General features: G+C 39.6%; 1 protein-coding gene across 2 annotated transcripts in view; it reads right to left on the bottom strand.

The window, feature by feature from the left end:
- The window catches only part of src (v-src avian sarcoma (Schmidt-Ruppin A-2) viral oncogene homolog), a 69818-nt gene that overhangs the window by 21492 nt on the left and 22234 nt on the right, over positions 1-26092 (bottom strand). Inside the window, exons 2-4 of one of the 2 annotated variants that reach the window (XM_041799023.1) lie at positions 4866-5127; positions 4307-4406; positions 718-735 (exon numbers count right to left, since the gene is read on the bottom strand). In XM_041799023.1, the coding sequence (XP_041654957.1) occupies positions 718-735; positions 4307-4406; positions 4866-5118 (371 nt within the window). In that variant the 5' untranslated portion in view covers positions 5119-5127. The remainder of the gene's footprint in view (positions 1-717; positions 736-4306; positions 4407-4865; positions 5128-26092) is intronic. The other variant, XM_041799024.1, reaches the window with a different exon arrangement.

Raw genomic sequence — 26092 nt, 5'->3', positions numbered from 1 at the left:
CATTATTTTCACGTAGTCCTGGGGAATGCATTTGGAAATTTTTTGGAGAGTTTGATAAGAAATTTAAAGGGGAATTAGCTTTGAAATTTGGGAGACTTTAATCGAAAAACAAAACATGCTCCTGTCCCGATTTTTCTGGAACATTTTGGAGGCATCAAAGTCAAAATTTGTGTATATTTCCAGAAAACATTAAAGCTCATCAGTTTGAACATGAAATATCTTACTTGTGCGCTGTATTCAACTGAATATGAGTTGAAAAGGATTTACTGATCACTGTATCCTGTTTTAATGCATATTTTCCACAACATCCCAACTTTTTTGGAATTGAGGTTTTATTTCAAAGAAAGCCCAGGTATATCAAACTCGCTTTGTAGTACACCTGTGTGGGAGAGATGGTGCTTGTCTGCTACTCTTCCAGGGAGAGAATAACTGTAGCGTTGCTGCACTAGACACTCTCAGAGAAGTTCAAGTATAGTTTGTTTACATTAATCGTCTCCAGTTGGCCTGAATCGATCGTAGCGCTGCAAGGCTTCACACCACTTTCCCCTCACTACTTTTCTCAGTGTTTAAGGGCCGTGACGGGCAGAGTTCTGTGCTTTGTGCTGTTCTAGTGAGGTGGAATAACAGTGCATAAGTACTGAATATGCTCCAGGTGATAAAAACACACAGGTAGACACACAGAACAGTTAAATACTAGTCCAGAAGAGCTTCACAAACCTGCAGTTCACCTTCCTCCTGTAAAAAAACGTGATGGTTTGTGAGGGGGAAATGGAAAAGAGAGATGAAAGAGAGAGAGAGGGGTTAAAGAAATACAGTTATGAGTAACAGAAGAACAGCAGAGACTTAGAACAGACTCAAATATGACAAATAGAGTGAATATACAGAAGCTAGGATTCTGAAATATTCATACCACTGAATAACCCTGGGGAAAAATGGGTGAAATAATCAGAAAAAATAAGAAAATCTGAAATACAATTGCAAAAATAGCTCATAATGTCAATGTGCATGTCTATTTTGTTAGCTGGACCTATCAGAGAGCTAAGACGAGCCACGCTAACACCTCATTTGACTCTGAATACCGGTAATAATCTTGGAGCTGGTTAATGGATTCTCAGTGTACTTGACCCAATAATGTTGCAGGTCTTTAGCTTAGGGGGCCAGATGCATGATAATCCACTATTGTCCTCAGCTCCTGCCTTCTAGGTCAGCAGTTTGTTAGTGAGCAGGCAGCACTGGGGGTGCAGCACTACAGTATATGGTTCACTGCACCTCTATTGATTCATAAAGGCAGCCCCGCCCCCCTTTTTTTTTCTAAAAACAAGCATGACCCCTTCCTCAGTTTAAACAGGTTAGGTCTGTACTTAGTAACTAGGTCTCCAAAACTGTGTCGACTTCTCAGGAGTTAGCTCTGAGCGAAGCTGCGTCTTCAGCGAGATGTGATCAGTCTTTTGTGAATGAAGCAAAAAAATGTGCAGAAATGTGTCAAACTGAAGCTCTGCTGAGGAAAGCCCGTTTCTATGGTTACGGGAGGTTTCAGAGAGATGACAAGTGACGTGCAATTCAGGGAGGAAAGCAGTGAGACACCGAGGGAAAACTCAGACAATCTGCAGTTATTCACGGAATATACGGTATGAAATAAAGGACAAATTTAAGAAATAGATCTGTGACTTTGAAAGGGTTAAGCTTCTGTGTCCTGATAGACCAGATATGCACAAGTTCTGTACTAACTGAAACTCACTGAAATAAGGCAGATTCTGACTAAAGTTGTGTTAATGTTTGGTTGCAGCTACCATCGGTCATTGCGTACCCATCATCCCTTTCTGCTCCACTAACTGGCTAGATGTAACAGCTCAAAAACGGTGGATACTGCCAGTGTTGAGGGAGAACTGAGTAATGTGGAATGCATCCTTACGACAGTGTGATGCATGTTGGTTATGAGAACAGTGCTGTTTGAATGAGTGGTGACTTAGGCTCAGTAGGTAGAGATGGTTGTCCCATGAGTGGGTTCAATCCCCAGTTCCTGCAGTCACATGCCAGTATGTCCTTAACCCCAATTTGCTCCCACTGCTTTGTCTGTGGTGTAAATAGGTATAGGTGGAATCAGAATAGCAAATGCTAATATTCCCCTGACGGCAGCAATCCCTGCCATCAGTGTGCAAATGTGGAGTGAATGGCGTGAAAGGATATGAATAGGTAAGTGCAATGCGGTGTAAAAGCGCTTTGAGTAGTCAGACGACTAGAAAAGCCGAAGTCCAATTACCATTTAATAACATCCACTTCATGTGTTTGTATAAGGCTGTCAAGAATAATTGCATTAATCGCAACCAATTAAGGCCAAAATCAGTGCACTACGTTTTTCAAAATTGTGATTAATTGCACGATTAATTGCCCCTTTAAGTACACTTTGGTTAAAGCACTGCAACATCTCCCTACAGCCACAGTGATGTCAAATAAGTCCACCTCTGCTCCTTAAAGCCTTGTTTCACTCTAAAAGACTCACAGACAGCTCAGTGCACAAGCCTAAATCATCAGCACCTTGTGATAGAAAATGATTACTCTTTACAGTTTTCTTTTTTCCTTTTCAATCCATAGCAAGTTATTTTTTTCTGCAGATGAGTTCATGTAATAATCTTCAATCTGCCTATAAAAGCAGGTCTGTTTCCATACAGGAAGTTAATAACTTTTAGTTTAAGACAGAAGGAAAATCCAAAATGACACAAGTGAAAATACAGGAGGTTCAAATGAGATAAAAAGGATGCAAATAATCACAATAACTACAGAAAATTTGAGATTAATAACAATTTAAAATGTAAATCTTTTGACAGCCCTAGTTTGCAGCATATATCTAAAATCCACTACTGGTGCTAAATCATCCTTTTAAGTATAATCTGGAACAGCACTTTAGAAGTTTACTTCTTATACTTAGAATCCTGTGTGTGATTGTTCTTAAGGTTTATTTTAGTTTGGACTTATTTTGATTTGGACCCTTGTCACCTCTTCGTCTTGTGGGCCTTCTGTGTTTGCACACTGCCCTGCAGTCTCATGCCTTGAAATTCATATTTATACCTCATACCTCAGCCAGATACTTATGTACTTGCAATCAAGGCCTTTTTCACAGCTGACAAAATAATGCTGCTTGCTCCACAGATACCAATTACAAATAATCTATAAATCAATCATCTATATCAAAACAATTTGGTTTCCTCACCTTCCAACTCATAAGTATTACTCATTTCACAGATAGAAAAGCGAATTCAATCAGGTGTTGTAATTCTTTGGAAGTTAAGATTTAAGGTATGACTTAAAGAGGACATATTTCACCATTTTAAGACAAGTTTATATTGTTCTCAGAGGTCCCCAAAACATGCCTGTAAAGTTTGTTGCTAAAAAAAACCTCCAGTATAGGATTTTTGCACATCTAAAAACCCCTCTGTTTCAGCCCTGCTCAGAACATGTCTGTGGCTTTAAATGTTATGGGCTGTCTGGCTTTGCCCCTGACCACACCCCTCTCCGGAAATGGATGTGGCACCCTGGATGTTACAGACTCTTTTGTCCAAAGTTTAGGACCTGACGGATTCAAATCATCAATCTACCAGACTGTAGTCAGCAGGGTAACCCACTGAGCTGTCCAGCATCTCAGCTGGTAGCTGAGAGGAAGATCAGGAGAGGAGGGCAGAATTTTCCTCCAAGTGGGGGAGGGCCAACCAAACCTGGGGGCGGGTGCTTACTCCCCATGTGACATCATGAGGGGTCACATTTTATTGTTAGAAAAGCCTGAAAAAGTGATTTTTGCATTAGATGTCCCCTTTAAGCCAATGTTGGAACTATCTAGGCTGGTTCAATACCTAAAATGTAAGTAGAGTGTAAACTCAATCAAGGTTAAAACTTGTGCATAAATGGTGCAAACCAGTGTTGGAATAGCCAGAACCAGGCATTGAGAATGTGTTTGTAATACACAGAAAAAATTTAAAATAAAGAAATAAATTAATAGGACAGTTTTTATTGCTTATGAAAACTTCAAAACTCTTAAATATTGTAATTTGTAGTGCTGTATTTTGACTCTGGATTTACCGTATATTTCAAATGAAAAGGGGATATAATAACTTCAACTTTCTGCCAACACCTTTTTGGACAAACTCCTTTTTTCCTCTTTAAATTTACAACCAATATGTGACTGCAGCTTTAACCCTGGGAAGAAACCAGCTAATAAAGACCTGAACTACTTCTTGAAAAAGCAGAGACAGTGTTCCTGAAACTAAATTTCCACGTATGAATGTGATTAAAAGTGACTGATGTTTTTCCTTACGTGTTGTTGACTATCTGGAGGCGTTCGCCCTTCCTGAATGACAGATCTGAGGCCGTTCTGGACTCATAGTCGTACAACGCCACAAAAGTTGTTACGCCTCCTGTAAGGACAGAAACTTTAGTTATTATCTAGAGGGAAACAAAAATGACTTATCTCATATTATCAATTAATTTTCCATTAATTTTTTAAGTTGAACTGATTAATCACATTGTCCAAAAATAACAGAAAGTGGTGAAAAGTGCCAAACGCTTCTTACAAAAATCAAAAGTGATATATTTAAATGCTTAAACTGTTTATTTTGTGGATGAAAACTAAAAAACCAAAGATTTTGGCTCATGAAATGTTAAAAATATGGAAATTAGAAGATATGAGCAACCAGAGCAAAAGTGCATTTGCTCCACATTTTTGTTGACAAATCACCAACGTTATTAGACTGACTATCCTGATTTTTGGTGTTTTTTTCTTTAGTTTATCTTCCTATAACAAAGACATAATGAGGGCGTAGAGTCCAAACAACAGGTACCTCTGGAGGCACAGGTCTTAGTGTTTAATTTCCCACCTGCCAGTGTGATTCTGTTGGGAGAGGTGACGCTGTTGTTGTCCACGCCTCCAAACAGGGCTAACTCGGCATTATTGGTCATGGACTGATTCCCACTGAGGCCTGCGTCCACAGTCGGGCTGCGGTTGGGGGTTAGAGACTGCTGAGTGGAGTTGAGGTGGTGGCCGCCGGCTCCTCCCCCCGAGCTGAGGTTTCCATCCAGGCTGCGGGTTCGCTGGCCTACATCCTTGGGTTTACTCTTGGATCCCCCCATGGCCTCGGCCTGTGATGAAGAGAGATCAAGCCTGTTATAGCACCAGGATTAGAGCAAAGACACGGAAATGTGATTGAATTTTGGGGCTATGTAAAAGATAAATTACATAATATTTTCTAAACAAATGGACAGGCTTTGTTATGTCATTTTCTCTGAAAACATTCTCTGGAAAATTCCTCTGGAAACTTTGGGAACAGATGCTGAAATGAGAGACGAATCAGAGAGCAGGACTCTAAAGCCACAGAGACGCAGTGTCATGTTGAACCAAAACTTCCCCACGGAGGCTGCAGCAGCTGCCACTCCTCATATTCAGCTCAGGAATGAGATCCACTTCATCTCACTGCCACCAGCAGCACATACATAAAAACTCACAGCAGACATGTCACACATGCCTCCGTGCACACGTGTCAGACACAGATGCACATACAAAGGAAAGGCTGCAGAAAATCTTAGCATTATTTTGTGGTGACATAACCTAGGACTGGAGAGAATCCAGACCACAGATCTCTGGAGCAGAACTGTTTTATTTAGTAAATATAGCAGCAATCAGTCAGGAGAATTACTGAAGTAATGAAGGAAAGCCTGATGGTAAAGCACAGCTGAAACAAGTTTACTTAATTTGATTCTTTTAGTCAATGAAAATTTTGATGCTTCCTTTTTAACACCATGTGTTCCTAAAAGATACAGTTTTTGTTACTTTGAAGACTGATAGAATCAAATTAGGCCAAATCTTTAAGAAAAAAAAAACATATTATTTTTCTCATAAATTAACATTTTAAACTTGACAATTTTTTTGTTTTTTCCTTTGAAATTAGCATTTCCTTTTCCCTAGAGTGGCCCTAATAAACTTTCGTAATAATGGATAGTTTGGACATAGATCTTTAGTCAAGAACAAGTCCACATAGGCCTGTTATGTTGGGATTTGTCAATGAAAACAATTGCAAATGATGTGTACTTTTTCTGAGTGGGTCCAATGGAGGCTTAGCTTTCTTTGATGCAAGTAGAGGGGGCCCTTAAGGGAAAAAGGTTGAGAACCACTGATTTAGATCAAATGAATTGGTCTCACCTTTAACACAGAGCCTTTTGCTAATATATCAGTTGCAGTCTATAATGTTGAATCTTTTACGAGCAAAGTTTGGTTCTTTTTCATGTTCAACAACAAAATCAACCTTGACCCAAGAGAGGCAGCTTTATCATTGAAATGCACTAGAATGCAAGAACCAGCATTATAGCAAAAAAAAATTAAGTTTGAAAAAGGTTGCTTTTGAGAAATCCTATGCAAGTTCCCAGTGGCTATGATGGATAATTGGTTGTGCAAAAGACTGTGGCTCAAAAAAATAGGAAAAAAAAAACACTCTCTAACACTCTCTTGAATACTGTGAAGTCAAACTCGTAATCTTGGCACACTGTATTTGACATGCATAAATCAGGATGGGCTAACTCATCCGCTGACGTACTAAATAGTATGGAAGCATGAGTAATGGAGAGCAGCCTGCTTCAGTGGATTGTTTCTATCAGAGCTCCTCTGCTGAAAACAGCAGCCTTTGGTGACTGGAGTCAAGGAAATCAGAGAGGTAGAAGAGAACCAGTGCAGCCAACTTTCTAGCTGTTAAATGATCCCAAAGCTGTTGATTATAAAGCACTGGCCTAAGAGGACATGGACTGAAAAATTAAGTTTCTGGTGTGCATCAGAATATAGCTCATGCTCACAGAAAAAAATAAATCGAGAAAGTTTCATGGGGCATCGATCTCTGAGTCCATCAGCAATCATCACCTATCAAGGTCTGATAGAAGCTCCATATCTCTGGGAAAGGTCCTGAATTTCTTCACAGACATTAAAAAACCCTGAATTAAAATAAATGGCCACTTTGTGAGGTATTCTTCAAGGATCTACAGCAGGGGTCGGCAAGTGCATTTGCACAAGGGCCAGATTAGTCTCGACAGAAACTCTGGGGGCCGGACTTTCACATGAACAAAAATTAAATAAATATTTTGTTCTGATTGAAGTATTATTGTAGTAGTATTTGTATTTTCTTTCAAAATGCAGGACATTTTTAGGAGTTACCAGTGGGATCCTTCCCTATTATCTATAATGCAGCAGGGTACAAGGTGACAGGCCTGACAACAGAATTGGCTGGACACTGAAAATCCCAGAAAATGGCCCCTCCACAATTGTGATTCAGCACCAGTATTAATTCATTTGTGACACCTTTAACCCCTTTTTGATACTTTTTGCACCTTTTGCCTCTTTAACACAATTTTTTGAAAGATTTTAACCGCTTTTGAACCACTTTACCTGCATTTTTTATCTCCTTTGTGCCACTCTTTTATCCATTTTTGCCCATTTTTTTTATTTTTGCCACTTTTCATTACATTTTTCAACAATTTTTGCAACTTAAAACCAGTTTTTGCCACTTTTAATCCATTTTTCACACTTCTTGCCTATTTATCCCAATTTTTTCAATTCCTAAACCCTTTAAACCACTTTTCCTGCATGTTTTATCCCTTTTGTGCTATCTTTTAGCCATTTTTGCCAATTTTCTTTTATTTTTGCTACTTTCTAACCCCTTTCATTGCTTTTTTTGCACTATTTTTTGTCATTAGAAAACTATTTTCGATACCTTTTGCCCTTTTTACCATTTTTTGCCACATTTATCCTCTTTCACAACTTTTTCTGCGAATTTCTGTCCCTTCTTGTCGCATCACAACCCATTTTGCCACTTATCACCCATTTTTGCTACCCTTTAACCCCTTTTCAACACTTTATCTGGTCATTTTGCAGCACTTCTGCTGACCTTAACCCTTTTTTAAACATCTAATAATTATGAAAATAAATTTCAGTAAAAACAGATCAAATGTCAAGTTATTCTAAAACTAAATTAATGTTAATTGTTTGTGGGATGGTTTTAACAGCGGCAGACATTTAAAGCCAAAGGATACTGTTAAAACCACAACATCTTCTTTTCCTCCTTTTCTGAATTTAATTTTCTTTCGGGGGCTGGACAAGAACCTTTGGGGGGCCTGATATGGCTCCAGTTGATGACCAGTGATCTAGAGGAACCCTGACTTTCTAACCTTCTCCTGTTCACCTGGGGTGATCCAGGATGTTTCCTTACTGTTTTAGAAATCAGTTCATCCCAACTTCACTGGGAAAAGAAGGCTTTTTGGTTAGGACATGCAGCTCATTCTAAATATTTGGGTGAATTTTCAGTGCTGTTGTGCATGTGTGGACACAGACAAGAAAAAAAAAGTCACAATAGAGGCAATGATCGGCTCCAATTAAGAAGTAGAACCTAACAGATTAATTGGTAATTGAATGTTAGAAGCGATTTTCCCTGCAGCCAACGATCCTGGTGTCTACTTCATGTGGTTTGTAATACTCCACAGCACATTAACTGAACAAAGCTTTTAATTTCTTCATGTTTCTGACCAAACAGCTTCAGTGAAGTGGTTCCCAATCAGTGATGAGTCAGTGCTGGACATAAGTGAGCTTTTACTAATGGCTAATATCTGATCCACTCTAACGAGGCCTGATGAAAAGAGGCCAAAGGTAAAGAGGACCGTTGTGAATTGTCGTAGCTTTTTATCTGTCTATTAATGAAACTTCTCTGCCCACTGTGGCTCATGAAGGAGCTCTAATAACAGCTTAGCGTGGGGAAATCATTACACTAAGCCAAGGATCATTTAGGGGCTCAAACCCGTGCTATCATGGCTAGATAAAGCCACAGGGGGTCCTCTAGGAAATGCTAATTTAGACACTAAAACAGTAAGGTGGGGCGTCCCGGGAGCTGATGAGGGTCAGAGTGCATATGAGAAGTGTCGGGCCACTCAGCCTTCTGCTCACACGCCCGGCTGGACTGTTGCTATTTAGGAAACTGAGCATCTGTTGGGCCTGACACTGGAGTCAACTGATGCATGAGTTCACTGCCATTCACAAACAGAGGGTCTAATCCCAGTCAGGGGACAAACTAGGATACACGGGCTCATGGGCACGCTCACAGTCACAGAGATGAAGCGACATATGGTGGAAAATGTGAGACACAAAGAAGAGCACAGTTTGCTGAGCATGAAGAGGACATTAGTGATGCTCTCAGGGAGTTTTGGCAGTTATTTGTGGATTCTTCATCGCCGCTGCCTCGGTTTCTAGTAAAGAATGGTGGACTCTGAAGGGAGACAGAGGTGGAAGGAAGGGGTTACAAAGACAGGGTTGTTGTTGAGTAGACTCCTTTAGACTGAATGGTGGCCTCTGGACAAATTCAGGCTCTTCAGCATCCTTAAAGAAATATTTGAAAATACATTTAACGGAAATACATAAAATGTAAGAGCATTCTTCCATGTTTTTATTCATCCTGCTGATACATGTAGAGCTAAAGTAATTCTATTTCCAATTAAATATTTTCATTTCTTTCTCAAATTGATGCAATTTCAAAGATAAAGAAACACGGATGAAATTAATCACAGCATCATATGAATTATCAATCAATCATCTAAAAAGCCATTCCTAGAAAATTATATTTAAAGCAAAGATTTAAACACAAAAGGTTGAGGAGTGTCAGCATGGTGTCTCATTACCGGGCTCCTGTTTTCCTCTCTGATGCTGGGGTTGATTTGGACAAGAACAAGGAGAGAGGGAGATTACAAGGCATCAGGAGTGTCAGAGTTTGTTAGCTTGACACAAAGGTCACAGTGTTAGTTTGCCAGCCTAATTAATCAATTATTATTATGATCACTTTTATTATCATTATTGGGGCCCGATCACCCTTTTGTGATCATAGGCATTTTGTTTATCTCCCACTCTCGTCCATATTTAGAGCAGTAGACAAGCATTGATTTGCATGGAAATGTGCACGCATCTAAAGCTCTGAAAAAAATGAGAGGTTGGTAAAGGTTTCAAGAATGGCCCCCCAAAATTAGTGCCACCTTTAGTGCTTTTACAGAGTACTGTCAAAAAGCAGTTTAGCCTAGATTTATGAAATTTGGTGAGTAGATGCATCTTGAAGAGATCAAAAGAAAAAAAAAACCCAGTGGGGTCCAAATATCAGTATTTACTCTTTTTTTGTCCAGAGCTAGAATTTCTCTTTTCTTGAAGTAACATTGGAACACATCATGATCAATTTTTAATTTAGCTGACAAAAACTACAACTTAAAATGTTAACAGACTCCCCTTTCTCCATGAGGAAGATGAGACTAAGACTAGCTAAAAATAGATATTTAAGTATTGAAACTTTGATGAAATGTAAGCTTCGTTTTAATCCAGGGGACTAAAATGAGACTAAAATGTTAGTTGTGGTTTGCAGCATGTTCAAAGTCCATGATATATCTCCACTGTGCATATAATCAGTAAGAGATGAGTTGCAAGAGCTTCAAGGTCTGTCAGAAATTCTATTAGTTTAATAAAAGTATTAATAAGGCATAAATATATATGTTATAGATTACAATACCTCTACAATATGGCTAATTAAATTAATTGGAAGATAATAAATGTCTTAACTAAAACTAAAGACTCAAAAGACTTTAAATGGATAAAAATTGGACTAAAATTTCTGAGTTTTCATTGACACTACCACCATCAGGACCTGAATATATGCAAAATTTAATCGACTAAACCTGACTAAAAATTTAAAGAGTAAAAATAACTCAAATGTGACTAAAACTAAAAAGCATTTGAAATCTAAAATCTAGGACTACATTAAAGATAGGAGCCAAAATTAACACAAATCACCATATTATTGTTTTCACCTTTGCCAAACAGCCCATTTTACAGAGCCAGACTTGAACACATCATAGTTCAACCTTGTTGCCTCATTTTTCTTGCTTATTAATTAATATCCTGTCAATGTAGAAATGAATTTCCACATTAGATTCATATTTCAACTAATAAGACTCACTCCAAAGTTCGGAGGAGTTGTTCCATGGCTTCTTTTAGTGGAAATGAATGATAACGTAATTTCTTCAAGTAAATATTCAAAGGTGCTATATTTCACTTTATTTTGATTTACAGTTCTTATTCATTATGTCCATGTGATTACAATACACTGTTCGCAGTGCTTTTCAGTACAGTAGACACGTATTTACCACAGGTGACTGGGTTTGGAGTTCAGTGACTACAAGCATTGATTCTAAACTACTAATCAAGTGTTTTGATGAGAATCTGCTGATAATGATCAGCTGCGGATCAATCCTGATTTAAAACTTTTTAAGAAGGCTTAAGTAGAGACTTTAGGAGTCAAACTCATCAAATAAATAAGATGTTAATGCAAAATTGTTTTAAATCCACACTGCTCTTCTCCTCTAGGATCAAAAAGGAGCATTAAAATATTTAAATTCTTACAGCTTTACAAGTCTAACAGGAAATGTAAATGTCCAGCCCAAGTTTTCATATCGGTTCTTTCTAAGGAGACTGAATAAGTCTTTTGTACTGCATGTAAAAGTGCACATGAGCTCATCCAGAGGAGCAGTGATGCAGCTCACACATAAATATGAAACAGACAGCTGCAGCAGGAAAAGAGAGCAGACCGAGGGGGTGGGAGGGCATAACATGAAGGGGGGTTCATTTTAGGTTGGCATGATGAATGGGGGAGATGGGGGAGGTGGGAGAGGAAATAAAGAGGGGTCAACAGGGGCGGACAGTCGATATTAACCTCGAGGGCACGTCTGCATAGAAAGCCTCTCCATCCCGGAGCGCGTGGCAGCACATGCAGGTTGGCACTCACAGACACAAAGATGACGGGTGGCTCAGGGAGCTGCTCTTTGTGTGATCCCTGTTCAGACTGGTGTCATGGTTAATAAGCCAGAGGAGGCAGAGCTCAGCGGGGGACACTGCATCTATCAGCTCCAGACGTTGGACTTAGACGAGCCTCGCCCCATCCTCACAGATGATGCTTTCACTTTAAAGACGTCTCCTTAATAAGATCACTCAGACGGGGCTTCAGAACAGAGTATGTGCAGACTGTTACTGAAAATGTTTGACTCATCCTGAATATCAAAGACATGAAAAAATAATCCATGAGGAGAAAACTAATCCTTAAATTTTATGGTAATTGTTTGGGGATTTATTTCAATCAGCAATGAAAAATGATGGATAAAGCTTCCTAAATGAAAAGATGTTCTGTTTTTAGTCGCTTTGTAAATAAACGTCTGGGTTTAGAGCTGCTGGTTTGATCATGAATCATTCAGGATCTTCTGCTTTGAGAAAAATCGTGACAAGTTTTTTAGAACTTTGTCACATCTGAGAGACTGAAGGATTAAGACGTTTATCTTACAAGAATCTGCAGATAAGTCCAACAGGAAATGGTCTTCATTTTTAGCTTTACAAGGGAAACAAATAGTGCACACTTGCAGGTCAGCGACTTTAACACCAATTAAACCAATGACAGCTTCTGGTGCATTTTTCTTTTCATGCCTCCACACCAGAGATAGCTGGGGGCCACAGGCTTTATGTTTTCTGGTTGTTAGTCTGCGTCTATCTGGATGTACATTCTCAACCTCCAGACCATTCTTATGAAAGTGATGCGTCAAAGATGCTTCAGGGATTCTATTCAAATTTTGCACAAGTGTCCACTCTGGCAAAAGGAAAAGCTGCATACATTTAAAAGGTCAAAGGTCAGGTTTAAAAACAACCCTATCCCTTCTTCTTGATCCAGCACTGGTCAGTCACTGTCTGGCAGTTGTATTCCATGGAGCCATTTAATCGACAGGCAAGATTTCGAGTCTTCTCTTTTATTGTATGAAGCATTCATTTTACAGTCATCATTATTTTTGTATCAGCAAAACTAAAATAATTTTAAATAAAAAAAATTACGTTAGTTTATGCAACAACAGTCTGACCCTATTTAATGGCCTTTTCTTTTATTATTTACTTATTAGCATGGACAGAAGCCAAGACAGTCTGGCTACAGACCACCTCTCTCAGACCCCTGCCCTGCAGACCACTGCTGTCAGAGTTAAAGCTTACAGAGCTAAAGCTGATGGAGATAAGCTAACAGGAAACCAGTACTTTTTTTACTTTTACTTGAGTAAAAAGCTTGAGTTGATACTTCAATAAAGCTTTTAATCCTCAACTATGGAACCAAGCTACAATAAACACTGAGGAAAAGCGCTTTGAAACTGGTATACACCGTCTTAAGTCTGTTGGTCCTGCCTAAAACTCCACAAACTTATTTGTATATATGGCCAACATCTATTGCAGAAATATTGGTTAAATATCCATTGACTCTTTTACGCTGCCATGTTTAAATTGCACCAGCCTAGCTACACTTTGCTGCTTATTCTGCAAGCTGCTTTTTGCAACCCTCCTCCACCCCAGCTCCTCCTTTATTCTGCTTCTGACTTAATCTGTGTAAGTCTCTCGTCACTGATACCTGCTCTATTCTGGGGGTTTCTGCTTCTCTCCCTGCCTCAGGATTTTCTCGCAGGAAACAGAACAGCCACACCGCCAAATATAAAAACTGGGAATGGGTTCAAACTGATGACTGCTCATAAAGAAAAATACTGACAAATTATTGACAAATTTTTCACTCAACTTCACTGTAAAAATATATCGCTTTAAAGGTGTAATGTATTAATTTCATCTCAATATAGTCCTGAATACTCTTCTGTTTACAGATATTTATGGGAAATGATGTCATCCACATATTTCAGGGGTGAATACAAATTGGTTCCTCTGGCCCACTGAGTCCTGCTGCTTTGACCCAAACGACAACAAATACACTTAAAACTCCCATAAAAGGGAAAACCAAACCGAGTAAACATGAAAAGAGCATTAACGGAGTCTTGGGCCTTTCTTCACACTCAGCTTCCAAAAAAGCGATCTTTTGTCGGTTCACAGCAGGCGGCACAAACAAGACACAGACGTGGCCCTGTGGCTTCAAGACTGCCAGATCCTGAGAGCTTCACAGTAAGCAGGACATATGAAAATGAAGAAGCCAAACAATGTCATGCTTTGCAGAAATCATGTCTGCGTATGTATCATCAGTAGTTAATGGTAACCAGAGACTGAATCTGGCCTAATAGGACTGCAGTACAGTAACAAGCATGCACTGTCTGAGAGGCAGAGCAGCATGAAAATCCCTCGGGCGAGTGGAGGGGGGTGTGGTCGGCCGGGTGGAGGATTTGCTTAATTATGCATAAGATCTGACAATAAATTCCAAATCCCTCCAGTCTCCTGGGCTTCTGCTTAATGGGAATAGTCTTTTAATATCGCTGCTGGGGCTGTTTCCCCCTCTCAGGATGCTGTGTTTTGCTTTCTCTTTTATTTAATGTGAAAAGACACAATTGAATGAGCTCTGAATGGGTTTCTCCCATTGAAATTAAATAAAAGGAGGGTGTTTCATTCAGCTTTTAACAGCCTGATGAATCTCTGCCAGGGTAAGATCATGACATTGGTCCATTTTTCCTCCAAACAAGATGATAAAAGAGAGCTGTGTGCTTTTGTTGGATTTAAAAAGATGTTTTCATGTTTTTGAGGGATCAAAAAGTCATGAACATCAGGAGTGAACAGGCCTGGTTCAGATGTGAAATGTGCACGAACAAAGCAAACTCAGAGTCATACTGACGAGGGCTGAAACTATGTGAAGAAGCACGTTTGGACTTGTATGATGTGCTGACAGCTACAGTAGACCCTCACTCAGAGCCTGCTTCCAGTCTAATAAATGAACTGAACATGTTCTGATAATCTGCCCCAAACCTTCAATATTCAGACTCAGACTAAAACTCAAAGGATACAATTAAGATTTCAGAGGTAACGGCATAAATATAGCATTGGAGCTGTTGTTTCTAACACAGTCACACTGCAAAAATAACACGTGTTCCTGCATAATGACAGGCCTTTCATTCCTCCCTGTTCACCTACGATGAATGATCACTGAGGACGAATAACATGAGATTAATCCAAAGCCCTCTGCTTTTCTCCTCTGATGCCTGTGATGTAAGTCAAATGAGATGAGAGGGACATGAGGCCAAGAGTTCAACCATTAAAAAAAGGATTCAGCTAGTCTTCTTTATTAAAGTATGACCTAAGAGCTACATGATTTGATCTGGCTAAAGTAGCAGCATATAAGGTAAGAGATGCACCATGTTGGATTTTATTGCAGATATCTAATATAACAATAATACCAGACTCATAAAACCCGATTCTGATATCTAGAAGGATCTACTCAGCCAATCAAAGCTCTTCTCTCAACACAGCAGGGTATTAAAATATGATGTACTTTGCATTAATGCTGATGCACCACACTGTGCAGTTTCACTTCCTCCACTCCAGCTTCCTCCTTTATAGCAGAAAGCTTGTTATATATAATCCAACTCCATCCATCCATTTTCTATACTTCTTATCCCGTTTGGCGAGAGGCAGGATACACCTTGGACCGGACGCCAGTCAATAAGAGGGTTGATATATAGAGGCAGACAACCAGGCACACTCACACTCACACCTACAGCCAATTAAGAGTCACCAATTAACCTAAGCCAATAACCTAACACCAGACGGATTTGTTTCACACATCAATCTGGCAAACCACTCATAGACAGCGTTTGGGAAAGGGTGGAGCCTTTGAAAAAAAAACTTGGAGGGTGATTGGACAAATGTTCAATGTGTCACATCTTTATGGGCCAATAAGAGCAACAAAACATGTGACATTGTAGCCGCTACTGAGGAGCAAACTCCATAGAGAGCTGCATAATGAGAACCATGGCGACTACAGACATGTCAGTACATGACTTTTGTTGTTTTTTTGAAAAGAAAACAACTCACTGCTGTTCTTTGTCCTTCTTTTAATGAAGAAATCTCGTCAAGTTCTGATATAACTTAGCCTAAGCAGTATCCACGCTAATGTCTTCCGCCATAATTGCGCCGGCCTCTTGTTGCTGCTTGCTTACTCTGTCGCACCCAAAAGTACTGCCCCTTCGATGCTGTTTGGTCCTGTCAATTTCTAACCGGCCTGAATGGTTCAGATGGCAGCTTTGCAAGGTGGATTTGCCAGTGAGAAACACGGAAATGGGCAAATCCATCTGCTTTGCAAGGTTAGGAAGATACCAACTTCGCACAAAAAGGCCCTGACTGAGAAGCAAAACAGGGACCTTCTTACTTTGAGGCAACAGCGCTAACCCCTACACCACCATGCATCCCTTAATCCAACTCTGTAAGTTACATTCTTTATTTCATTTTTACCTCTGCCAAGGAGGATTTGTGACGGGGAGGGTTTGTTTGTTCGTTAGTTTGTTAGCAACATAACTCAAAAAGTTGTGGACGGATTTTGATGACATTTTCAGGAAATGTCAGAAATGGCACAAGGAAAAACTGATTAGATTTTGGGAGTGATCCGGATCACTCTCTGGATCCCGGAATTTTTCAAAGGACTCTTCACTATTGGGAGATAGGGCTAATGGTGGAGGTCTGCATGCTCCTGTTTGAAATACTTTTTTGTTCTCTATTTCTCTTGTGTTTGTCTAAGTGGCATGTTTTGTTTATACCACTGTTGCTGCTATACATTTTTGGAGTTAGTTTTGGCAAACTAATAAATGAACTTCTTGAAAATGTAAGTATGACGTACATCTCACTAATCCCTGCTTGCATTAAAGCTAGTGCACCACGCTGCTGGCAAAGTTTCACCTCCTCCACCCCAGCTTCCTCCTTTATAGCATAAAGCATGTTGCACCCCTTTAGATTCATGCTTATATGGACTAATTGCTTTTGAACTAATTTTATTGTTTTCAATATGTATTTTCATTAATGTATCTATTCATATAGGGGTTTCTAGCATGGAGAGTCAAAGTATTCTGTTTAACTAACTTAGGGAGCATCTTTTAAGCAGAGCCTTCTCTGCCAAGTTAAACTGTATATCTATTTTGCAATAAAATGGTTAGATGTGTGACAAGAGTGTTCCTGAATGAACTGAACATTCTGCTGATATTTACAGCTGATTTATTGACTGTAAATATTGGTAGAAATGTTCATGTATGGTTAAATCGATATTGTGCCAATAGTGTTGTAGCCTTGCAAAGCAGATGAATTTGCCAGATTGTCATGAGGCAAATCCATCTTGTAATGCTCCAATCAACAACGTTTGTGCTGAACCGAAAATTGTTTGGACCAATCAGCATCATTTGCGTGTAGAAGCTATAGTACAGCAGCAGATTTATCTGAGTGGACCACATTTCTTCATCAAATACAGAGTAAAAAACAGAACTGAAAGCTCTTCATGATGGAAAAGATGTTTTCGCTCTTCTGCTGAGCTGCTTCACCTTAAGTTTGTAAGAGTTAAGGTGGTGCAATAGCTGCTGCTGTAGTGATTAGCTTGGATGTAGCTACAGCGGCAGTTTTATCAGAGTTGTAGCACAATTCTTCATTAAAACAAGAGCAGAGCTACACTGAAAGCTGCAGAGAAGACGTTTTTACTGCTCTCCCAACTGGTGATACATGAGTTTTATCCACATCTTGTTCCAGTGTTCATACCTGACTGCAGCATTTGTCAAGCACAGGTAAATACTGGAGCTGCACACGTCTGCAACCTCACTTTGTCATGTTGGTCTGATTGGCCTGTAATGAATGTGACAGATTTTTTTTTACTCCAATCACCTTCTGAAATTTTTTTTAAAAGTCCCACCTTTCCCTAACACTTTCTATAAGAGCTTTCCCAGATGAATGTGAAATATATCCATGCAATGGATAAATAAAACAGTCAATCTGGTGTGTCAATTAGGATATAAAGAGTCTGAATGAACAACACAGGGACGAATCAAAGTTCAGTCCCCTGGGCCTGCTTTGCAAGTTTCTCTTTAGCAGCCTGGGAGAACAAAAGGTTCCAGACTGCAGGGAGATATCATCCTGTTTTCAGTGCATTTGCATGAGCGTTAAAACATTTCAGATTGCTATGTATGTCTACCACTGTGCTTCTTTTACATGTGCCGCAGGGCACGAACTCAAGTGGGATGGGATGGTGAAGCCAAAATCTGAAAACTGCAAACAAAACCCACACTTGACCTCATTTCTGAGGGGTTTCAATTTAAAAGTGTTTTAGAGAAAGAGAAAACAAGTTGAGGAGACTTCTGATTAATCCAAATCTTTTGTTTTCTTCAGAGGGAACAACAGATGCAGTTTGGGGACAGATAGTACTTCAGTACACGAGGGAGTCTGTGCCTCTGAGAGCCAGAGCATGTGATCCTAAAGTCGGCCTAGTGGATGTATTCTTTCATCTCAATGCTCTTTATGTAATTACTACGGAAGGAAAAGTGGGATCGAGGATTTGGCTCGTGCGTCAGCAGCCACCAATCGTAGCATAATCCAACCCTGCTTGTTCTGTCCAGATTATCAACATCTATTCCCTAATCTTATTCGCCGAACGCTGTGATGACATTCCATCTGGGGTTTGTGCACAACACGGGTGCAGCAATGACAAGACAGGACAGACCGGTCAAACAACTACTCCTGCTGCTGCTAACGCTCCTCTGATCCTGTCTCAACAAATCCCTCTGCTGTGGGAAAACAGCAGAAAATCTCCACGGAGCAGGTTTGATTAAGTAACTTAACACTCATTATAGGCCACAACAGGTGGGCTGGTTCCTGCGTCCAAACAAACAGTCTAATGTTGTCGTGTTTCTCTGCTTTGACAAACAAAAAAAGAGGAAATGGCTGCTTGGATATGTTTGCAAACCAGTGCTGCCCCCACTCTGGTTTCACCCACACTTCCCATTTACTCAGGTTGATCATTACAAAGCGCAGAGATGAAGTAACAGTGTCATTTCACCTCTTTTGTATAAAGACCCTCCATGTTTAGAGGTCTGAGGATAAATACACGCCCCCGGTGGCAGGACTTTGCTGATTCCTGGATAAAGCGTGTGTACAGATCCCCCCTGTGCTCCTGTCACGGGCCGACACAGCGATGGGGAGGTGCTGAAGTCAATATTTACAACTCCACACACACAAACGCAGCCCGGCCGTTGCCATGGATTGTGATTCCAAGCATTCCTGAAACCAACAAACTGCACAGATGTAGGATAGTTGCACCGAGTTTTCTGGGCCAAAACAGTCAGAGAGCGCTGCCGCATGCCGATCTGATGAAGAAAAGGCGAGATTAGCAGCGGCTCCGTCTCTCTAAATTATGTGGGATGTCTGTCACTTCCTGAAAGCATTTTGGGAGAGAACCAGGGAGAGAGAGGGAGGGAGGGTGAGACAGAGAGAAAGTGATAGAGGAAAGGTAAAATCTCCTGGAAAATCCACTCAACTCAAATGTTGATATTTATATGACAGTAGGCAAAATTATTCATACCAGTACAGCAGATAACATATATTCTGAAGCACTAGGATCTTTATTACCATTTTAATGCTTAAAAAGTATTTAAAACAATACTGACACTTCAAGTTTTAACTCAAAGCTGTCCTGAACAAAAGCATAAAAGCAGAAGTGGTGAATGCAGGCTACGTTTAACTCCGTAATCTTCTTTAAGTTGTGGCTGTTTGCGTGCATGACAGTGGGGTTTCAGGTGTCTGAAAATGGAAAGTTCTAAAAAGGCACTTTTAATCAACATGTGAACTGAAAATATGTTCTTCTGCATCAAGAGAGGGTCAAGTTTCAATTCAAAGTTTTACATTGTTTTAAAAGTCAACTTTATTCATAAAAAAATCTGGCTGTTACATTCATGAAATAACTACAGAACTCTAACTTCAAAACTGGTCAAACTTTAGGAAATGTAGCAAAATTTAATGTAGCTAATGTAGCTTTGTTTGCTTTAGCTACATTAGTTGTGTAGCTATGTTACCTATGTAGCTTGCATAGAAAACATGGCGACAGTATTAGATTTAGTTATGTAGCTACATACCTTACGTGACTAGGGTAGCTTTGTTAGCTTCACATTGGGCTACATAGCCTACATAGCTAACATAGCTTTGATAGCTAAGTTGATCAGATTTTTGAAGTGAAAACTGAGGACGTTAACAATAAGGAGAAGCTCTTTTTTTAAATTTATAGAAAAAAATCGTGGACACTTGAAAGGATGGCACAAAGGCGACAGGTCTCTTAAAACGAGGACTTTCAATGGAAATCAGGGATGTCTGGTCACCCTATTGTTAGCTTTAGATTTAGCTACAAACGTAGCTACATAAACTATGTAGCTAATGTAGCCTCGTTAACTTTAGATTGAGCTACGTAGCCTGCATGGCTAACATAGCTTTGTTAGCTAAGGTGACCAGATTTCTGAAGTGAAATCTGGGGACGTTTCAAGTTCCGCAGACAAAAACCAAATTAGGACACATAAGTTTGGTGTATTTTTACAAACATTTTGCCAGATGCATCAAACTCAGCCTTGCGGCCTTATTCCGAGATTGTCTTATAACAACAATTTATCAGGTAAAACAACACTGGAGCTAAAGACACAATAATCAAATAAAACAGGTTATAAACGTAACTCCAGTGTTCACTGCTAACTCTTCTACTCTTCTTTTCTTGTGTCAGTTCACTCAGCTTCTGTATTTGCCCCCAAAAATTCAGTATCCAGAAATATTTTACTTTAATGGAAAATATTCCAATAAAAACAAAGAGCTACCATGGCGATGCGTCAAGTTATTACCTCCGCCAAGGAGGTTTTGTGATCGGCAGGGTTTGTTAGTTAGTTTGTTTGCTTGTTAGTTTGTTAGCAACATAACTCAAAAAGTTATGGATGGATTTTGATGAAAATTTTCAGGAAATGTCGGAAAAGGCATAAGGAAGAACTGGTTGGATTTTGGGAGTGATCCGGATCACCGTCTGGATCCAGGAATTTTTTCAAGGATTCTTTCCTATTGGGAGATAGGGCTAATGTTGGAGGTCTGCGCTCTCCGAGTGCTTTTCTAGTTGCTACTGAAAAGAACACGTTTCCTGCTATTGTGGCTTTCCACAAGAAAACATTTAACTGGTGAACTGCAAGTTGACTTTTATTTTGAAAGAACATTTGATTTCTTAAAGGAAATGCCTGAATTTAGGGTTAAGAATTAGTTGCTCATTAGAAAGGCTTCTGAAAAAATAGATAATATTGTATAATTTTTTGACAGCAGATCAGTTTGTTGTCAACAAGAAGAAGCTCATTTTCAAACTTTTTATAAAAATCATGGACATTTCCAGGGATGGCACAAGGGCGACAGGCCTCTTTAAACAAGGACTGTCAGTGGAAATCAGACATATACGTACGTAGCTACATAACCTACATAGCTAAGGTAGGTAACGTAGCTTCATTAGCTTTAGCATTCCATATGTAAGCTTTGTCAGCACACGTTTTTTTTTTCCTGTTAGCAGACTGTTTAGGCAGCTTTATTAAAAGCTTTGATTTAAGGATTTGGAGGTAAGGTTTTTGACTTTTAAATTTTGATATCCTAAGATCTGCAGAGCCAGACTGTTTTAGAAAACAGAGACTGCAAGCACATTTTGGACAGCTCATGAAGCAATGAACAATCGGACCCTAGCAAGCTGTTAATACACGGTGTAAATTGCACGAATACATTGATAATGTTTGAGTATCGAAAATATGCCAATGCACCCAAACATCGCCAATATACTTCTGCAATTTCAGCTTCTGTTTGAAAGTATATTTCTTAATTCGCCATGCCTAAAACCTCTACATTTGGTATCAAAACAGGTGAAGATAATTTTAGATTTTGACAAGCTTTATGATCTGGCTTTATGACACACAGGAAGACTCCCAATAAAAATATCATGTTTGCCCTTTTTTCCCAGAAGCCCTTGGTGCTTTGGCATCCATAATAGGATCAGAGGTTGTGAGCTCTTATCCCTTTCCCTGTGTGCATGTATTTCCACCACTGCTATTCTGCTTTAAAAATTGTGCTGGGATCACCTTTTGTTTGCCAGAAGCACCGGCTAATGTGACCTTAAAATCATATGACATCTCTGAGCTGGTGGAGCTCAGCAGCTGGCCGCTCCATCTTAAACCCCGTGCTTACAGAGGAATTTTTTTTGTGCACTTCCAAACAACAAACAGAGCTGGCAGCGACTGAAGGTTCCTGGATTTTCTGTTATCCCCTGTTCCTAATCTGAGTATGACATACATCAAATTATTTTGGGATTGAGGCTCAGTAAGAAAATATCTGGGCCATTTTAGATGAGAGGATGTCTTGGCTTCAGCAAAATGGAAGCGGTGACGTGGGACTGAAACACGTCAGTTTTAGTATAAGAACAGGAAATAAAGTAATCCTCTTTGTTGCTGCAAAGTTAGATGGGAGATCAAATCCAATTTAATGTCTTTAAGCCAAAAACAAAGCTCCAACCAGCACAAGGGAAAGCCTGCAAAGGATTTTTAAAATGTTAACAGATGTCGTTAATGTGACAGACTCCCACATACCGACAAATAAAGATAGATTTACAAGTTTTGTTCTGGTAGTGTGGAAAGCATTGCATGCACAGATCCGTTCTCAAAAACAATCACAGACCTGACTCAAATGCAAAATAAAAGCAAAAATGTTGCAAATAATGGGTAGGATTAATCAGTGATTACTTTTGGACGAACTCAACACGCCAGACAGACCGATCTACATATGCATATTCACATCAATCTGGGCAACTGCCCATAAACTGTGTTTGGGAAGGGGTGAACATTCAACTAAACAACGCCAGTAGCTACCGCCTCGTTTTCCTCACTAACTCTGATTGGTCCCGCCATTCTCCAACCAGGAATCTGTGTTTCACCTTCATGCTTTGCAAGATGCAGCAACCTGATGACAGACATGGAATCTGGCCAATTCATCTGTTTTACAAGGCTAACCTTGGGATGCTTTTAACAAAAACTCTGTGTCGTTTAAAAATATGACTCAGTTTTTTGAAGCTTTGTTACTTTTCCAGAATAAAAAAAACTCAAAAGATCAGATTTCCTTGTTTTTACAATCTACAGTTAAAAAAATTCAGTCACTCCCTGTAACTGTTACTACCTCTCCACTATCTCGTCTTCCTCTCTATCATCTTCTTCTCCTTCATCTCATCTTGACCCCGCTCCACCCACTCCAGCCCCTTTATTATGTGAAAACCCACACGGCTAAACTTGCGCACAAACTTCCCACTTCCACAGGCAGCACTGTGATTAAAACTGGTGAAGAAGCCACAGTGTCACAGTGGGATCCATCAAAACTATTCAAACAAAATGTTCCCAACCATCAGGAGGAAGACAGAAATGGTTCAGAGCTAAGACCAGTCCAATCAGGACACATTTTTATTGGATTGGAGACAGAAAGCGTCAACAAGAAACCAACTATAAGGTCTAAACTACTGAATGGGTTTTGTTAAACAAGTTTGGAAGTAAAGGTTATTAAAGGGTTAATGAACATCTTCAGTTATAAATCTGAAAAACTACACCTATCACCAGGCCTCCTTGATGTGTTCATCACTTGACAAGCAAAGGATAAATATGTGGCCGACTGACCTTTGACCTTCACAATCTTATCAGTTAATCCATACTTCATAGTGTACACGGGTGCAGTTTGAAGGCGGTTCCTCAAAGCATCCTTAATATTGGATTTTTAAGCGAAGGATGACCATATTGCTTACTGACTTTGACCTCTGACCTTCACAATCTGATCAGTTAATCCATACGTCGTAGTGGACACACGTGCTGAGTTTAAAGAAAATCCTTCAAAGCATCCTTGAGGTACTGAACTTACAAGCAAAGGATGACCATTTAGCATACTGACCTTGACCTTTGACCTACAGCCTTCAAAATCTAAACAGATAACCCTTATGATTAACTGGACTTTGGTGCAAAGTTTCAAGGAAATCCCTCAAGGCATCCTTGGGATATTGGATTTACACAGGATGACCATGTTGCTTACTGACCTTGACCTTTGACTTATGACCTTCACAATCTGATCAGTTAATCCATAAGTCATACTGGACATGTGTCCTGAGTTGGAAGAAAATCCCTCAAAGCATCCTTGAGGTATTGGATTTACAAGCAAAGGATGACCATGTAGCCTACTGACCTTGACCTTTGACCTACGACCTTCAAAATCTAGACAGATCATCCTTATGACAAACTATACTTTGGTGCAAAGTGTTAAGAAAATCCCTAAAAGTGTCATTGACTTATTTGATTTACAAGCAAAGGATGACCATGTAGCTTACCAACCCTGACCTTGACCTTTGACCTTCAGATTCTAGACAGATCATTGTTATGATAAACTGGACTCTGGTGATAAGTTTAAAGAAAATCCCTCAAAGTGTCGTTGAGATATAGATATACAGATAACCAGACAGATGTATGATGGACAACCCCAAAAACATAACGCCTTGACTGTGACCAGCTCTGAGTGACAAAAGGGAGAGAAGAGAAAATGAAGTTATCCCCTCAACTAAATGAGGCCTAATTAGTTGCTTTGTGTGGGTTATGTCCACATCATATCCTTGTCCTACAGGCAGATGTGATCAGGATCAATCTGTCACCTATATCAGAAGTTCCCCTCCTGACTGTGCTGCCCTACTTTCTGACAGAAAAGTCTCCTATCGTCACCTGACTAAACAGACCTTCTACTAACCTAACTAGACTGGGTGTGACAGGCATGGCTTAGACAAAGCAGACAGACGATATTACTGTAATTTCCGCCAGCTTAGCTCATCAAGTTTGTTGCAAAACAGCAAATAAATTCCAGCACATTAGCCAACAGTTACACCATTACTGAGATGGCAGAAGTACACGCATTCTTCAGTAGAGAACATGTTCAGATTCCTGTTTAGAGGGTCTGATTCAGTGCTTTTCTAAAGGGAATATAAACAGGCTGTGATACAGAGGCACTAGGCTGACATTCATCCACATATTCTAACTTTTTAAACAGTTTTATTGTGTTGACATATCACTTGTTTCTCTTCTAGACTTCATAAACTTGTCTTGGACGAACAAAGCTGGCTTTTCCATTTTAAAGGACTGATTTAATGCAAAATAGAAATGCTTCTGTGAGATAAATGGACCATTTTCCGGTGGTACCTGTGATAGGTCAGGACATGCCAGCCACGCCATGCTGCTGTTAATGTGGGGGAAGGTAACAAAAGTGAAACTATCAGTGATGAAAAGTCCTGACAGCCAGATGATACCATGGATTGTCCTCCATATTTGTTTTCTTTTGAGTGTCGTTCAACCACTCAGGTTTCTGTGAGATCTTATGTCTGTGGAATCACCAATGTGAGATCATTACAACTGACAGCAGCTGTGTGGTCTTACCCAGAATTTACACATACAACAGCTTTGCCGCACTCCGCAGTGCCTTGGTTTTGCTATGACCGAAGGCAAGCAACCTCACCCACTGGAAGCCTGTCTAGAACGCTCATGTAATGACATAATTTTGACACAGTGATGATTTACGTTGTATTGTGAAAATACCGGGTACTCTCTGCTTCTGACTTCCTGTTTGGAGCTTTGGAATTGACACGATTTGGCAGCAGTCAGCGCTGAAAACAGACCTGCAGTGTCTCCGGCAGATTGAGGTGAAGCCGCTGTATGTGTAAGTTTGGCCAAAGCTTCACAGCAAGGAAAAAAAAAACCCAGACAAGGCCTAAAATACAGCAATGATCATTATTTAAAAAAAAAAAAACAATAAACCTACTTAGGTGAAATTGCATAAAGGTAAAAAGTCATCTAATCTATTCAGAAAATACATTTTAAATAGGACAGTCTAACACTAGATAAATAGGACTGTGGATAAATGCTATTCTATGAGCTCTAAGAAGTGCACAAGCATCATCAGAAAGTTACCAGGATGCAGTAGAAGAGTTATTTCCTGTTGGAGGAAAATGCATCAGGCTGTTCTGCTGATATTTTTTCTCTGTGATTTAGGATTTGGTGGGTCTGCATTTGTAGTTTTTTATGTTTATATTTCATGTATGTAATTATTTGTGCTGCTACCTGTCTTGGCCAGGATACTCTTATGAAATAGATTCTTTATCTTAATATATGTTTCTGGTTAAATAAATTTAAAAAAATAAAGCAAGATACTAATGCAGATCCTTTGCTCCAC

The sequence above is a fragment of the Cheilinus undulatus genome, linkage group 11 (assembly GCF_018320785.1).
Source record: "Cheilinus undulatus linkage group 11, ASM1832078v1, whole genome shotgun sequence".
NCBI lineage: Eukaryota > Metazoa > Chordata > Actinopteri > Labriformes > Labridae > Cheilinus > Cheilinus undulatus.
Note: the sequence above shows the minus strand (reverse complement) of the source record. Positions and strands in the feature narration are given on the sequence as shown.